Source organism: Carcharodon carcharias, chromosome 6, assembly GCF_017639515.1.
Source record: "Carcharodon carcharias isolate sCarCar2 chromosome 6, sCarCar2.pri, whole genome shotgun sequence".
Taxonomy (NCBI): domain Eukaryota; kingdom Metazoa; phylum Chordata; class Chondrichthyes; order Lamniformes; family Lamnidae; genus Carcharodon; species Carcharodon carcharias.
This window is the reverse complement of record NC_054472.1, coordinates 110,358,115-110,375,251: the sequence shown is the minus strand read 5'-3', so window position 1 is coordinate 110,375,251 and position 17,137 is coordinate 110,358,115. Positions and strand designations below refer to the sequence as shown.

Here is a 17,137-nt window from a genome sequence, read left to right as displayed (position 1 = left end):
ACATCGCTGTATCCTGCTTTTTTTGAGAAACCCCTATCGGGGGTGGGGGATCACCAGTAGAGACATTAAAAACAATTTTCAACCAGAGAACCACAGATTGCAAGTGTCAGCCACAGCAATCTGCAAGAAATTTGAGAGAAAGCAATCAAAGTCAACCCATCTAATCCTGTACTCCGGACTGGTGCTATTGAACTGTTTTATCTCACCCTTAAAATCCTTGTTTTGTGTGTCTTGTGTACGTGCTTGTGTATAAGGGTTTAAGAAGGGGTAGAGTTTACGTTATAGAGTTAAAAGTTAGCAGTTCATATTTCTTTCTTTTGCCACAGGTTACAGACAATTTGTTTAATAAACAGTTATTTACTTGTTAAGTTTACAAACCTGGTGCTCGTATTCTTTTAACCTAAATTAGACAGTTAGGTAGAATTGGGGCAATTTGGTGGTCTGATTAAACTTCTCACATTTGTCACAGCTCAGGGAACAGTGGGGCTTGATACTACAGCGCAATATCCCCAGTGAGTCATCACATCACTCAAACAGGGCAGAATCTTCGGCTTGGCGAGCAGGGGCGGGGCCCACTCGCTGACATGTAAAATGAAACACGGTGATGTCAAGCGGGTGTCCCGATGTCACCGCACATCATTCAGATTTTCAATTTGGCAGGTGCGCACCCAAATTGGCTGCAGGCCCACCAAACTGTCAAAGGCCTATTAAGGCCCATTAACTATCAATTAAAACAATAAACTGAGCTGCCCATCCAGCCTTAAGGTTGGCGGGCAGGCAAAGAGCCCAGGTGGCCTTTGCATTTTTCATGGAACCTCATTCACGGATGGGATGAGGTTTCATAAAGGTTTTTAAGGGTTTGAAAAATTTTTAAATAAAATTCATAGACATGTCCCAGCTCATGTGACAGCTTCACATGAGGGGGCATCCCTAAAAATTCTTTTCCTTTATTATAATTATTTAAACTTAAACTAATCTCCGAGGCAGCTCTGTGCCTAGGAGATTTCGGCGTTCTTTCACGTGCATGCGCAAAAGAGCGCAGGTCCCAACTCAGGCAACAACCCCCGGCCAGCCCCACTTATGCAGGGAGCGGGCAGCGCTTCCGGGCGCGCGCCACGCTGGGTGGGCCTTAATTGGCCCACCCATGTAAAATGGCGGTGCCCAGCCAATCACAGGTGGCGATCAGCTGTGCAAAGGCCTGCACCCACCCAACCCCCACCAACGGGGAGAAAATTCTCCCCACAGAATTTACTGGTGCAATTTTTTTCAATGACAATCACTTCATTTATTTACACAGATTGGAAAGCCTTTACAATGGTGAAACTTGGAGGAGCAAAATCTAGGGATAGCACTTTCTGCAGTAAAAAACCAACAGGCAAAACACGCTTGGGACTTATCTGCGGAGATCTACTGCATTTCTTCAGATTCTGATTTTAACCTGTTCAAACCAGACCCAATTAGGCATAAGGCACAAGACATAGGAGCAGAAATTAGGCCAATTCGGCACATTGGGTCTGCTCCGCCATTCAATCATGGCTGATAAATTTCTCAACCCCATTCTCCCGCCTTCTCCCCATAACCTTTGATCCCCTTAGCAATCAAGAACCTATCTATCTCAGTCTTAAATACACTCAATGACCTGGCCTCCACAGCCTTCTGTGGCAATGAGTTCCATAGATTCACCACTCTCTGGCTAAAGAAGTTTCAGCTCATCTCTGTTCTAAAAGGTCTTCCCTTTACTCTGAGGCTGTGCCCTCGGGTCCTAGTCTTTCCTACTAATGGAAACATCTTCCCCACATCCATTCTATCCAGGCCTTTCAGTATTCTGTAAGTTTCAATCAGATCCCCCCTCATCCTTCTAAACTCCATCGATTATAGACCCGACGTCCTCAAACGTTCCTCATATGTTAAGCCTTTCATTCCTGGGATCGTTCTCGTGAACCTCCTCTGGACCCTCTCCAGGGCCAGAACATCCTTCCTGAGATACGGGGCCCAAAATTGCTCACAATATTCTAAATGTGGTCTGACCAGAGCCTTATAAAGCCTCAGCAGCACATCCCTGCTTTTGTATTCTAGTCCTCTCGAAATGAATGCTAACATTGCATTTGCCTTCCTAACTACCGCGTCAACCTGCAAGTTATATTCAAGTTCCGATGAAGGGTCATACGGATTCGAAACGTCAACTGTATTCCTCTCCGCAGATGCCGTCAGACCTGCTGAGTTTTTCCAGGTATTTTTGTTTTTGTTCCTAATTCAAGCCATGTGGCCTTTCTTTAGCTATGCAGATCAAGCTCCAGAAACATCAACTGTAAAGTTTAACCAGAGGCCTTGATGGGGAGGCCTCTGGCTTCCCTGCAGGCCAACATAGCAGGAAGAGGAGCCAAGGCCAGAAGAACCCAGTTCTTCGTTCTTTCAATGTTTTTTGTGGGACACAGAACACCTTCCCCGCCCTGAGCTTCTCTCATCCACCTCTTGGTTCTCACAACCGCTTACCAGACTGCCTTTGGTCTCTGGAGGTGGCTTTGTCCCAGCCTACATTCCCCTCCTGCTTACCAGCCAGTTACTATTTTCCATTGATATTGAGCTAAAGACTGACATGAAGCTCGGGAGTTAAAATCTCCCAGGTTACATGTTGCAGAAATCGGTAAAGTTTGCGGCTTGCCCGAGTCCCTGCCAACATGACAATCACCCACAAGTTAAATTCAGGTTTGTATCTCTCATTTCTCCTGTTAGACATTACCTTAATTTTAGTGACATTTTCTGCTCTCCTAGGTCTCCCTTGTTTTTGCCACCAGGGATTGAAGGAACTTCAGTTATTAATGGGGGAGACGGCAATCTTTGTATATCTGAGACTAATTCTTCTTTCTTACATGGGAGCAGGCACTTCAGACCTGTTTTCTTTCTTTATTCTTTCAGAGGATGTGGGCATCGCTGGCAAAGCCAGCAGTTGTCGCCCATTCCCTAACTGTCCTTGAAACGAGTGGCTTGCCAGTCCATTTGGGGCACTTAAGAGTCAACCACATTGCTGAGCGTCTGGAGCCACATGTATACCAGACCAGGTAAGGGTGGCAGATTTCCTCACCATTACTGAGACCAACTTTATAATCCAGATTTATTAACTGAGCAGCTGCCATAGTGGGATTTGAACCCATATACCCAGGGCATTAGCCTGTGCCTCTTGATTCACACTGTACAGTTGACTTTGTGATAAAGATTACCTGGCACTTCAGTACAGATTTCAGAAGTCCGGCCTTGTGTAATTGTTTGCATGCCAACAGGATGGAGCTCAATTTGTCATGATCTGCCCTTCTGTATAGATCCACACTGCACAGCTCTTCAATGCTGTCTCACACATTAAAACATAAAATTACAAATTAAAACACATGAAAATGTTTTTATTTCAGATTTCCAGCAAAGTGTTGGAAACAATCAATTATCACCTGAAAGCAAAAAAAATGGGTTAACATTTTGTCAGCATTTTTATTAAAATAAAGTTCTGATGCAAGGTTTCAACCTGAAATGTTAATCACCTTTTCAGAAGATAACAGAGCTTTTTATCTTGAGCATTTATTATAATTTTTAAAGTCCTATAATACTTTTTTAAAAAATATCTTCCATGAATTTCCTCCTCACCTTTCTCTGCAGATTCATTTTTTGAAGGGTGCAAACATTTCTATGGACGATGCTCACATGCCTCCTCAGTAAATGCCCCAGCCAATGCACTAGAATAACTTAAGAATGATTCTCCTCCCTCATTGGTTTTCCTTTTCCAGATATCCTGATGAGTCTTGCAAAATTCACTCTTCCCAGCAGTGGCACTACATGCCAAAACAGCAGTCCCTGCTGCATACAGCCACCCCTTATTTAACAGGCCTAATGTGCTCCTAATATACAGCATGCCAAACAAAAGTGAACTAAACGAAAATCACTTTTCCATAAGAAAACAGGTAATAAAGGTGGTTTATGTTCGTGACCTGTAATTCCCACATTAACAACCTATTTGCCACCTTGAACCTAACGGACCCAAAAATTCTATTTACTCAAAAAACAAACTAATTTGCAACTTAGCTCCTGCTCACAACACCCACCTCCAGTTTGCCGCATCTCCTGATGCGCTGCTTCATTCCCCAACCCTCCCACTTGCTGCCTCTCCCAACTCGCCAGTCCTCATGCTCGCCAATTCCCTCCACCACCCCGCCCAACCATCCAACTTGCCGCTTCCCTCTCCCAAAACTTGAGCAAGGGCCCAGGAGAGGGCGGAGGAAGCCAGCGGGAGGGAGAGGGGGTGAGTGGGAGGCCCAGGGAGGGAGGAGGTGTATGAGAGCCACAGAGTGAGGCAGCGAGGAGGGCTGCGTTAGGAAGGTCAGGGAGGGAGGCAGCAAGCAGCAGATTGCCTTTAAAAGGTGCTGCGCATGTGCCGTAACTGCACTAAAATGAAAATGTCATTAAGTGCTATTGAGGAACATTCTTAATTTAAAAACCATGCTAAAACGAAAACAAGCTATTAGAACCTGCTTTAAATGGGAAAATATATGTACCAAATAGTGAGTTCCTGCATGCCAAACAGTGCTGGGAATCCTGGCTTCTTATTTGCACTTCCTAATCCAAGGGGATTAAGTTCGTTTCTTGCTAGGATAAAATAAACTAGCTCACTATAATCCAGGTTAAAACCTAGGGAAACCTGCTCTCATGCTACAATTTCCATGCTTCTCCCTGGCCACTGTCACAACAATGTCTAGGTCACACAGCAAGCCACCACACACCACTCAGTGCAACAAAGGAGTAATGTACAAGAGAGAAAAGAGAGGAAACATTGGTCATGGATAGAACCACATCACTCACGATTTTGGCATCTGATTTAACACCAAGCTGAACTTCTGTCCCATCTATTGCTGAAACGCTCATCCATCTCACAGTGCCCTCCAGGCTCATTTACTCTAACGTTCACTGGGCTGGTCTCCCATTCTCTCTCCTTCATAAACCTGAGCTCATAATGTAGGTCGAAGCCACATCACTTACTCACTCAGTCATAGCCCTTGTGCTCTTTTGGCTCCCAGTTAACTAATGCCTCAAATTTAAAATTCTCAACCTTGTGTTCAAATGCCTTCATGATCTCTCCCCTCCTCATGGGCAGGATTTTCAGGTCGTCGGGCAGGCATGGTGGGCGGGCCCGGAAGCGACTGGAAAACAGGCTGCTGCCCCCCGCCCCCGCAATTTCACACTGGCCGGCCAATTAACAGGCAGCCAGCATGAAACATGTGCTGAGAAGCTCAGCGCTGCTGGAGTGGGGATAGGAGGAGGGAGAGCACTAAAGTCAGTGCAGATACTGGTGGTGGGGATAAAAGTTCCCTGAAGGCAGAGAGCTGCTTCAGGGAGCTGAAGGATTTTAAACCCTTAAATAAATATTTTAAAATCCCAGAGAAAAATTCCACAAATAAGAATCACTCACCTAAACATGCTGATGATAAAAATTCTGCCCAAGCATTTTTAATTATTATTGGAAACCTCATCCTGCCCTTGGGATGAGGTTTCCTCAAAATTCCAAAGGGCGCTTGGCTGATTTCCCGCCAACCATAAGGTTGGACAGGCAGCGAAAAATAACAGTTAATTAATTGATTAATGGCCTTAATAGGCCTCTTAATTGTCAGCAGGCGCACTGCCAATTCTTACGCATGACCACTGACCGAAATACTGCACAAATGCGTGATGACATTTGGGCGCTCGCCCGACGTCATCGCTCGCTATTTTATGCCCGATCAGGTTGGGTGCGGGCCCACTCGCGGGATGTAAAATTCTGCCCCATCTCTATAATCTTTATCAGCTCTACAACCCTTCGCGTTCCTCCAACTCTGGCTTTCTACACATTCCCCACTCCCTTCGCCCCACTTTTGACAGCATGCCACCAGCTATCTAGGACTGAAGCTCTGGAATTCATGCCCTAAGCATCTCCGCCTTCCTTATCTCCTCTAAGACTAAGCATGAAACCCTTTTCTTAGATCAATCTTTTCATTACCACCCCAACCATTCCTGTCCCAATTTGCTATAGATTTAGTTGGAATATGTTTTTATAAAGTGCCTTCAGTGGTTCTTTTATGTTAATGGTGCTATATAAATGCACTTTATTACTTAGCACATTACAAATTTGTAAACTAAGTTGCAATTTATCTCATTATTCTTACTCCAGCAGCATTTCCCATCTTACCTCTGAGATGTAATTCTTTTCCTCGTGCTGCTTTCTAATGTTTCTTGATAAGGCGATCTTAGCACTGCTTGCAAAAGCCTCACATTGATATCTGGTAGACTTTTCATCACTTGTACATCTGCCATATTAAATCCAATACTCGGCGGATCAATCACTACTATTACTACAAGTTCAAACAGATTGGAATTTAATAAGTCTTCCTCAAGCACCTGAAAGGAAAAGAAAAATCCAATAAAAATTCAAAAAGTATAATTTCCGCAACCAAAAAGAAAAGCAAAATGCAAGATCAAACTATTCAATACATCCATTTTGGTACATTTATATTTAATGAATGGAAATTGAGAGTCTTTATTTAAATTTATTTCCGTCATGATATATTTAATTTTCTGTGATGTAGGGGAAGCTGGTCAATATCAAATTTGAGCAGTACCATAATCAGGGAGCTACTGATGACTTCATTAGGGCTACTAAGTTTTGATTTCGTATCTCATTCATGACATAAGTCCACGGCACAATCTGCACGAGAAAGATAACCTCAGAGGTGGCAAGGTGGTGAGTGTAAGAGATACATGTTTTCAGAGGAATAAAGGATGTTCCTCTGGGATTAGGTTTAAGGAGTAGGGTTAAACAAAAAATGTTTCAATCTTCCTCTGGCTAGGCATATCATGGCGAGGAATTACTTAATTTTGTTCCCTTACAGCATCCAGGCGATGGTATTCACCAGCTTCCCTAACTGACAGCGGGTGTCAAAAATAGAAATTCACTTCATTTTCTCATCTGGTCAGCAATCACTTGGATAAGATCAGAATTTCACCCAATTGAGCACTGATATGAGGGGGACAAAGTAGCACAGTGGCGCTGTTACTGGACTAGGAATCCAGAGACTGGATTAATGCTCCAAAGACACAGGGCAGGAATTTATGTTCGTCAGGCTGGCGTGCACCTGACCTGATCAGGCATAAAATCACACTCAATGACGTTGGGCGAGCATCCCAACATCATCATGTACTCTCGTGATCTTTCGGTCAGCGGGCACGCGCAAGAGTCAGTGGCACATCTGCCGACAACTAAGAGGCCTATTAAGGCGCTTGAAGTATTAATTAATTTGTACATTTCACTGCCCACTCCACCGTTCTGTTGGCAGGCAGAATAGGCCAGGTGACCTTTGCACTTTTCACAAAACCTCATCCACAGGCAGGATGAGGTTTCCAGCAGCAAATATAAAAATCAGTAAAAAAAAAACATTTGCCATCCTTTCAAACATGTCTTTCTTCATGTGATTGAGTCACATGTGGGGACATGTTTCTTTCATCTTTAATATCTTTATTTGTCAGTGTCCAATTCTTCAGCTCCCTGAGGCAGCTCTGTGCCCTCGGAGCTCTCAGTGCATGCTTCCCCATGCTCGCCCTCCTCCAGCCCCCACCGTGGCAATGCTGAGTGTTTCAGCGCGCCTTTCACACTGGCTGGCCCGCCCGATGAAGGGAAAATCCTGCCCACAAGTTCAATTATGAAACCAATTGATTAAAAAATCTGAAATAAAATCTCATTAACAATGATCAAGAAACTACTGGACTGTCGTTAAAAAAACCATCTGGTTCACTAATGTCCCTCTCGGGAGGAAATCTACCATCCTTACCTGGCCTACATGTGACTCCAGACACGCACCAATGTATTTGACTCTTAAAGGTCCTCTGAAATGGCCTGGTAAGTGACTTGATTGCAAGCGGCTCACCACCACTTGCTGCCGAGAAATTAGGGATGGGCAAGAAATTCTGGCCTCACCAGCAACAATCACATCCCAAGATTAAATTTTTAAAAATGAGGTGAAAACCTTGATATGCTAGTTATTACAAAGGAGATTGATTCCATTGTAAACATTCAAACAGATTTCATTATTTGTGTGTATGAATTCATTATAACTCATGTCTTAATAATGTAGCACAGCTTTAATTCACAGCAACACCAGCAGAATATTCAAATAATGTGCAGATGGACAGCCTGATCAAATAGAAAACATTTCAAATTCAATTACAGTGCCAATCTCTTACCATGATTATAGACACACTTAAGGGGAAGTTAGATGAGCACATGAAGGAGCAAGGAATAACAGAATATGCTGATGGGGTTTGAAGAGGTGAAGGAGGTGGTTTGTGAGGAGCATAAACACAGGTGCATACCTGTTGAACCTGTTGCAGCCTGCTTCTGTGCTGTAAACACTTGGTAACTCTGAAATTAGTCCTGTGTTTCAACACTGTTGTACAGTGAGGTACACTTGAGCTCCATTGGACTACATGGGTGAGGAGGATACAAGTTTGTGCCATTAACGCCAGAATACAGTTCTCACTCATAGCCTAACTGTTTGAAGAGTCCGGGTAGCTCCCCACAGGAGGAGAAAGAGGAAAATAAAAGGGTCAGAATTGGTTTCTTCCACATTTCTCAGTTGCTGATTATAAGTGATCCTGCAGGCAAGGATGCTACACCAAGACCAGAGGGTAGATAAGAAACATTCTCCAATAACTCAAATAGTGAGTTAGCTGTGTTTGAGCAGTAGAGTTCAGGGTCCATGGCTTTAATCTCCTATACTTCAGTTAATAGATCACAGTTGTGATGTGTAGAGTTAAGACATTTGCCTGTGAGCAAGGGAAGACTGGTGCAGCATATAGCAGGCGGCTCAAGATGAACACTCCCAATTGTTGGAACAGAAAAGGCTAAAAATGGGGCAAAACAAAAAGTTGCTTTATCTATATTACTGGCCAATAATTATATATCTCAATCTGATCAATTGCAAGTACCCAGCATGTTCTGTAAAAAAAAAATGAATTACTACCTTCCAGAAATCCTGCTGGCAACCTTCCAGGACCATGCTAACAAATTCCATAATACGGACTATGATAGTGCATTTACTGTAATTGTAGTCTTCTCTCTCTCTCGGGCTAAAAAGTGTGCCCTTGCTCCCATAAGCAGAGCACTCCTCTGCAGCTGTGATGTCATGCATTGCAAGATTTTTCAGGAAGAAATGCAGGGCTTTCATTAATCCAGATTTCTGATAGGTTTCTGAAAATGGCCAAAGAAAACATCAATGAGATTAAGTACAGACTTTAGGCTCATCAAGAACTTCCATTCTTCTTCCTTCCCTCCCTCCCATGTTGTATCATTAGAACAAAATTTCACTGACAGACCAAAACTTGCACTGGACAGTGTTTTGCAATGATCCTCAGAATGATAAACTTACTGGTCTAACATGTTTAACAAGAATCATGCTACAATGTTATTAAGGAAGCAATTCAAGAATAAAGGAAATACTAATGGGATAACATTGATTTATGAAAGACAGGATATGCCCTAGTTATTTATTTGCAGGAACTTTGAAGTTATAATTTGAAAATTGGGACAAAATTTATAGACCATCATGGATATGTATTTATTTCAACATTGTCATAGCTGATTATTAAAGTGTAATAAAATCATTTCTAACCATCATTTCCCTTCCAGTTCATAGAACTGACCTTCTTACCCCTACATTGGGATGAAGGTCCTCTTCTTCTCCCCATCACTATGCTGGCTCATTGCAATTCTCCATGCCTTCAGAGCCTTTGACACGATTGACTATGCTATTTACTTCTAAAGTCTCTCCTCTGCTGCCTAAGTGAATGGGACTCCCCTTGCAGAATTCCAATCTTACCATCCAGTCATAACAAGATAATCTCTTGCAATGGCTCTCTCCCTGCTCCACACCAAATCTCTGGAGTTTTTCAAGGAATATTACTGACCTCCTCCCATCTCTCAACAATTGCTACCCCTAGTGACAACTTCGAAAAACACATCGGATTCCGCATGCACTCTCTCAATCCCTTCACAGCCTCTGTGATTTCTGGCTGTTTGCCTGACATCCAATCCTGGATGAGCCACAATTTCCTCCAAATTAAGCAATAGGTAAACACCAAGCCATTGTTGTCAGTCTCCACCACATACTCTATTCCCTTGTCAGCAATTTCATCTTCTCCATGGCCACGGTCATAGGCCAAATCAGGCTGTTCATAATCTGTGTCCCACTTAATCCTGAGCTGAGCTTCCAACCCTATTTGCTCTCTACGATAAAGACCACCTCCTTAACGTCACCCATCTTTGCCCTGCATCAACCCATTTGCCTCTGAAACCTTTATCCATGCTCTTATCACCTCCATACTCAACCATTGCAATTCTCTCCCAACTAGCTTTACATCATCCACCCTCCAATAACTTAAGCTCACGCAAAATTCTCCTGCTGAATCCTAACTCACAACAAGTGCGACTCATCCTCTGTGCTGTAAATTGTCTCCTGGTTCACCAATGCCTTGAATTTAAAATTCTTATCCTCATTCTCAGGTTTCTCCATGTCCTCATGTTCCCTCTCTTTGTCACCTTCCCCAGTCCTACAACCCTCCAAGAACATGTTGCTCCAACTCTGGCCTCTAATGCACCCCATACCCTTCACACCATCATTGGTGACTGTACCTTTAAACAGCTCCGCCCTAGTTATAATTTCCATATTTCCTTCTAAGTGTCTCTGCCTCTCCACTTCTTTCCTCCGTTAAGAAGCTTACTATAATCTGCCTTTAATTAAGACTAAAACATCACATCCACTAACATCTCCCCCTTTGACTCTGTCAATTTTTGCCTGTTATGCACCTGTAAAGTGCTTTAGGACATTTTTCTGTGTTAAATGCAAGTTGTTCCTCATGCCGTGTTTGTCTTGTTCACACTGGCACTATTCTATGCCGATCACTCCAATTTACACTGGCATCCTTCCCTCCGCCCTAAATTAATATTAGCACTATTCCTTAGAGCCCTCCACCAGTTCCTACTGACAGTCATTCTGCTCCCTCCAATAAAGCTCATGCTGGCATTCTTTTCTCCTCCTGCCACCTCTACCCCCGATCTTAATTTGTACTACCACTCTTTTGTCCTCTTTCTCACCTCCCAGTTCACAGAACTGATCAGCCATGATTCACCCCAATTGCCACTTTCAACCAAATACTAATGCTGCTCTGGAGATCACAGTGCTGTTGCTGTAGTAGGGAATTCTTGATCTTGTAAAGATTTTTATTTTGAGGGGCAAACTGGATACCACAGCAGGACAATTTAGACAGATTCCATGATTAAAAACTAGTTGTGATTTTGCTTGAATACAATAGGATTAATGCAGATGGACAGAATGGAAAACGCTGGAAAAACACAGCAAATTCATTATCAGAGAAGTAATATAGATAAAAATTTCAGATGTAGGCCTTCACCTGGATGAGCATAGGAAATATATTTTAATTGTCCAAAGGAGCAAGTTACAAACTGCACATAGAATGTGAAAAATATATTAATGCAAACTCACCCAGAAGTTCATTGGGTTTGATCAAATGCAGCCCTATGAATGTATTGTAACAATCTAGAGCTGCCAGTAACATATCCATCCACTGTAGGGCAGCTCTTACACTGAAGGGCCCGTGCAGATCATTAAATGTGGGATGAAAAATGATCCCAGAACATCTGTCGTGGTCATTACCAGCCCCCTCAAACATATTAACCAGAAATGAAACACCATTCTTCTTTATAATTTCATTCATCCAAGATGATGGTGTTTTGTTTCCTAAAAACAAATATACAGGCAGCACTTAGAGTTACTGGTTATCACTTATTCTTGAAAATCATAACAACTTGAAACAGATGGAAAATCAGACAATGCAATGGTCCTGAGGCGTCAATGCACAATGCCACTTCTAATCTAGTGTATGCTTGATTTCCCCATCACAATGATGCAGCAACAGCTGCATTGCTTTGGAAGATGACAAGTGGGAGCCAAGCATCTGGATATGAAAACTGGAGGAAGGGAGAGATTCTTACACTTGGAAGTATTCAGCTCAAAGTGACACCAGTGCAGCAGGTCACCAGCTTGGCATCTCAACTATAGTTCATGCATAAGTCAAAGAGACCAGTGAAACCTCTGAGGGGGAGAGAGCTTCATACACCTGAAGTTTATTTTTACAAGTAACAGAAAAGCTCAAGAGATCTCTCAGTTGAATTAATCAATCCTGGACGACCCTAAAACTAAATGAACTACAATAGGGAAAGAGCAATTAAAAGGAAAAAAATGCTGTATCTAGTAAACAAACTCTACAGCTGACAGTTTTTCATCTATGTCAAAGTTACATGCAACTTTATTATTTTTTCCTATTTTTATAAAAATGAAATTAGAGATAAAAGAAATTGATGGCATTTTTTAAATAAAAAACTATAGATGATCTTCTCAAAAATAAAAAAGCACACCTGGCAAAAGGGGAACTAGTTGATAAAAGAGTTCCATGCATTTGTGCCGACACTCTGTTTGGGGTCGTCCACACTGAGCCAACAGCCACATGACAATGTCTGTTAAACAGACCATCTGATTAGAGGAAAATCCCCTGTGGAAACCAAATGTGAAATATATAAAGAACATACAGTACAGTCACAATTCTGTTTTTTTTTTATTTTTTTACAATTACCTGCTCACAGTCCTAAGATACGAATATCCAGAGACACTAATTGAACAAAATGAATGCCAAGAGCGGTTTTCGTTTCTAGATGATTCCAGTTATAGGATTTAGGATTTAGGAATTTTTCAGTCCTTAAATTTACAAAGAAAGCTCTTATCACACCATCAACAAAAAGCGTTTTTTTTCTCTTGGGTACTGCTTCATATTTTATTCTTTTGTCTTATGTACAGTTCTACAAGTGAGAAGATATTGAGGTGGCCTATAACAATCTTATCTATACTCTGGAAAAACTCAGCAGGTCTGGCAGCATTGTCCAGCATCCGCAGTTTTTTATTTTTATCTATACTCTTCTTGAACTGGTGGTCGGAACTACTTGTGTGTTAATTTCTAACCCAATTTCACGCTTCCTGTGAGCAAGTACCTGACCTCTAATCAACAACTCACCACTCTATATGGGGGTGCTGCGATCTGCGGGTCTACATCACTCAGCAACAGCACATAAAGTCAACATAGCAATGCATTTTCACATGCACAATTTCAAATTAAGAACAGTTTCTACCATAGCATGTTATATGGTGTGGAGTTTACAGTAGATCCTCACAGCTTCTTTAAATATGACCAATTTAAGTGTTAAACCAATATACAATTTTAAGCTGTGGCACTGTGACCACTAGCAGTTGTTTAAAGGCTGTTCCAACTCTTTTCACTTATATCCAGAAGACAGCTTCATATTATTCTGGGCATGACATCAAGCTATGGTTCCAGAATGCAAAGGATAATGCTGAGTTGGCTGTACTATTCTGCCCACAATTTAAAGGCTGCTAGACAAGCTTCCTTGATAACTTAGCAAGTTTATCCAGTGTGTAGCTGAGTTGTTCAGACCCAAGAGGTTATCATATTTGACCCTACTCATGCATCAAGTTAGTTATCTCAGCTGGGGCTGTAGTGGGGATCTCAGTGCCTCTAGGTTAGGGAAAGGGGCTGGGGATAAGGTACAGAAAAATGTCTAGGGTTCACAATCCTGATGTCCCCTTCTGGAAAAAAATATATGTGGATGAAGAGTGCAAACAAAATTGGGTTTTGGTTATGATGCGGCCCAATCAAATATCTTACTGAAATTCACCATCAAGATTGACACAACAGACATCACTTCAGTGGTGTATTGGATGATGTCTGGCCTTCAAGGGCCTGTTCTCCAGCAAGAAATCAACACTGTTTTCAGGAGCAGGGCATGGGGAAGTGAAGGGAAAAAGAAAAAAAATGCATGGTTCCACATTCAATAGACAGCTTTTAGCATCACACACACTTCACTGTAAACAATATACAAACCTGGGCACACGCCTTTTGGCAGGTTGATTCAAAGCATGAGCTTTCTGTTTGATAATCCGTTTCAGATGATCAATACTATCACAGCATTGCTGAACTGTACCTAGAGGAAAATTACAATTTGTTTTGATTAAGAGCAATTTATTTTAAAATAAAGAACAATCCTCATCAATTTGAATTCATAGGTTTTAATTCTGTTTAAATGGAATCATGCAATTTTTCCAACTGACAGTAAAGGGGTTCAAGTTGCATAAAATAAAACCATACAACATATACCCCTTCAATCTTTACAGATTAATAAAACAAAGTAGTTTAGTGGAAACATACTGATGCCTTACAGATATTTTAACAGGACGGATGCACAATTCTAGGGAAATAATGTCCAATGGGCTGACATCAAAAAGTATTGCAGAGGTGACAAGTTAGTATTCACATATTAATAGATAAATAGGCAGAGACTATCAGTACATAAATCCACTTTCTCCCAGAAGAAGGGTGACAAGGTTAAAATGAGACAGTTAACAAAGTCTTAAAAATGATGATACTTCAGCATGGTTGCATATCAATAAATTACAGTTGTTATGAAAAAGAACCTACCCAATGATTTATCGTCTGCATGTGCCAGAGCAAGGCTTTCCACATAAACAACCAATATTTCAAACACAAACTGTTCAACCAAGGCATTTTCTTCCCTAGAAACGCAGAAAAGTGGCACATCTGGTCATTGCCATCTAAAATAAATCCTGAGCTTATGCGCTCATCAGTGTGTCAGATGGTTCAGTTTAGGTATATGATGTCTAGAAGTGTACATTGCTCAGAAAAATTAATTCACCCATTAAGTGCTAAATAATCAACTCTTGCTACTAATCTATGCATCAAACTCAAATAAAGTGCTATCTAGTACAAAAACAACTTGCATATATAAAGTACTTTAAACAAAGAAAATGTCCCAAGATGTTTTTGAGAGGGGAGGAGAAAATAAGTAATATAAAGAAACAGACATCGAGTAATAGTGAGAAAGATGGGAGGATGACCAGAAGCTTGCTTGAAAAGTTGAGTTTGAGATGATTTTTCAAGAGAGAGGTTGAAGGGTTTAAGCAGGAAATTCAAGAGTAAGACCATGGCAATGAATCCCCAATAACAGGACAGAGGGAGAGCAGGATGCAAAATGCCAGAAATAGCAAACTGAAGGTGGTCAATCTGAGAGTGGAGATTGTGGGGCAATGCTGCAGAGGGATTTTAAATTCAATGCAAGGTGCCACACTAGGTCAACGAGTGTACTACAGATGGATGAGCAAGACAGTGTGCAGTACACATTATGAATGGATAGATTTTGGCAAGTTAAACTTTATTTACAGCAAGGGCACTTGAGAAAAGCAGCGGCACCATTTACAAAGAAAGCACATGTGGACTTCATTTAAAACAGACTGGGTGAGCGTGTGGACTTCTTTTAAAACAGAGCAGGGTGACTTCATTTAAAAAGAGCGTGGAGAGCAGCTGATTGGTGAGTATTTCTCATCACTAGATTAAAATTAAGGTCTATAGCTAGTGTTTAGATCTCTAGTTTTTATTTTCTTTTTCTTAAAAATAGCCGGTTAAGTAGAAGATCAATACTGGTGTAAATAATTAAATTCAATAAAGTGTAAAGAGCAGGGATACTAGAGTAATTAATTAATAGATTAAATAAAATAAGATAGTGATGGCAGGACGGGCGATGTGTTGCTGCTGCAGCATGAGGGGGCTGCTAGACACCAAGGTGACCAGGTGCAAACATATCTGTCGTAAGAGTTTGCATTTCAAGGAACTTCGGATCCAAGTTAAGGAGCTGGAGTCCGAGCTGCAGACATAGCGTCACATCAGGGAGGGGGAAAGTTACCTGGATACTTTGCTTCAGGAGGCAGTCACACCCCTCAGGTTAGGTAATTCAAATTTGGTCTGTGATCAGGGACAGGAAGGTGTGATTGCAGGTGAGGCAGGTGTGGGGACCCAGGGGTCGCGTTCAAGGAGCTTCAGCCCCCGAAATTGTACAACAGTTACGAAGTTCTTACAAGCTGTGTGAACGAGAGCAGGAACTGCAGGGAGGATGAATGAACTGATCACAGCACCATGACACAGGGACCAATTCAAGTCAGGGGAGGAAATAGGGACATAGTGGTCATAGGGGACAGTATAATTCGGGGGATAGATACTGTTCTCTGCAGCCGTGAGTGTGAGTCCCAAAAGCTGTGTTGCCTGCCCGGTGCCAGGGTTAAGGACATCTCCTCAGGGCTGGAGAGGAACTTGGAGTGGGATGGGGGGGGATCCAGTTGTCGCCGTCCATGGTGGTACCAATAGGGCAAGAAAGGAGGTTCTACTGAAAGAATTTGAACAGTTAGGAGCTAAATTAAAAAGCAGAGCCTCCAAGGTGGTAATCTCAGGATTACTACCTGAACCACAGGCAAACTGGCATAGGGTAAATAAAGTCAAGGAGTTAAATGCGTGGCTCAAAGATTATGGGAGGAATGGGTTTCAGTTCATGGGGCACTGGCATCAGTACTGGGGTAGAAGGAGCTGTTCCAATGGGGGGGTTTCACTTGAACCGTGCTGGGACCAGTGGCCTAGCGAATCGAATAACTAAAGCTGTTGAGGGGGCTTTAAACCAAATAGAGTGGGGGATGGTTCTAAAGAGGGGACAAGTAGACTTACAAAGCAAAAGGATATGGCAGCATAACAGGGCAGCTACTTAGGTAATGAAACCCAGAATGTGACAGGAAGAGACAGAGTGTACAAACATAAAAATAAAGCAGCAAATAGGATCAAAGGGGGAAAAAAATGGTAAAAAGGCACAGTTAATGGCTCTTTACTTAAATGCACATGGTATTCGGAACAAAATAAATGAATTAACGGCACAAATACAGATTAATGGGTATGATCTTATAACCAATACGGAGATATGGTTACAAGGAGATCAAAGTTAGGAACTAAATATTCAGGGGAATGCGATTTTTTGAAAGGACAGGCAGGAAGGAAAGGTGTTGGGGTAGCTTTGTTAGTACAAGATGGAATAAGTACAATAGCAAGAAATTATCTTGGATTGGAAGATGTGGAATCCATATGGGTGGAGTTA

General features: G+C 42.0%; 1 protein-coding gene across 8 annotated transcripts in view; it reads right to left on the bottom strand.

The window, feature by feature from the left end:
* The window catches only part of prkdc (protein kinase, DNA-activated, catalytic subunit), a 243,012-nt gene that overhangs the window by 157,391 nt on the left and 68,484 nt on the right, over positions 1–17,137 (bottom strand). For all 8 annotated transcript variants that reach the window (XM_041189174.1, XM_041189177.1, XM_041189175.1 and 5 more), the window contains 7 exons: positions 14,629–14,723; positions 14,035–14,134; positions 12,500–12,633; positions 11,568–11,822; positions 9,030–9,256; positions 6,203–6,411; positions 3,219–3,342 (listed from right to left, as the gene is read on the bottom strand). In XM_041189174.1, the coding sequence (XP_041045108.1) occupies positions 3,219–3,342; positions 6,203–6,411; positions 9,030–9,256; positions 11,568–11,822; positions 12,500–12,633; positions 14,035–14,134; positions 14,629–14,723 (1,144 nt within the window). The remainder of the gene's footprint in view (positions 1–3,218; positions 3,343–6,202; positions 6,412–9,029; positions 9,257–11,567; positions 11,823–12,499; positions 12,634–14,034; positions 14,135–14,628; positions 14,724–17,137) is intronic.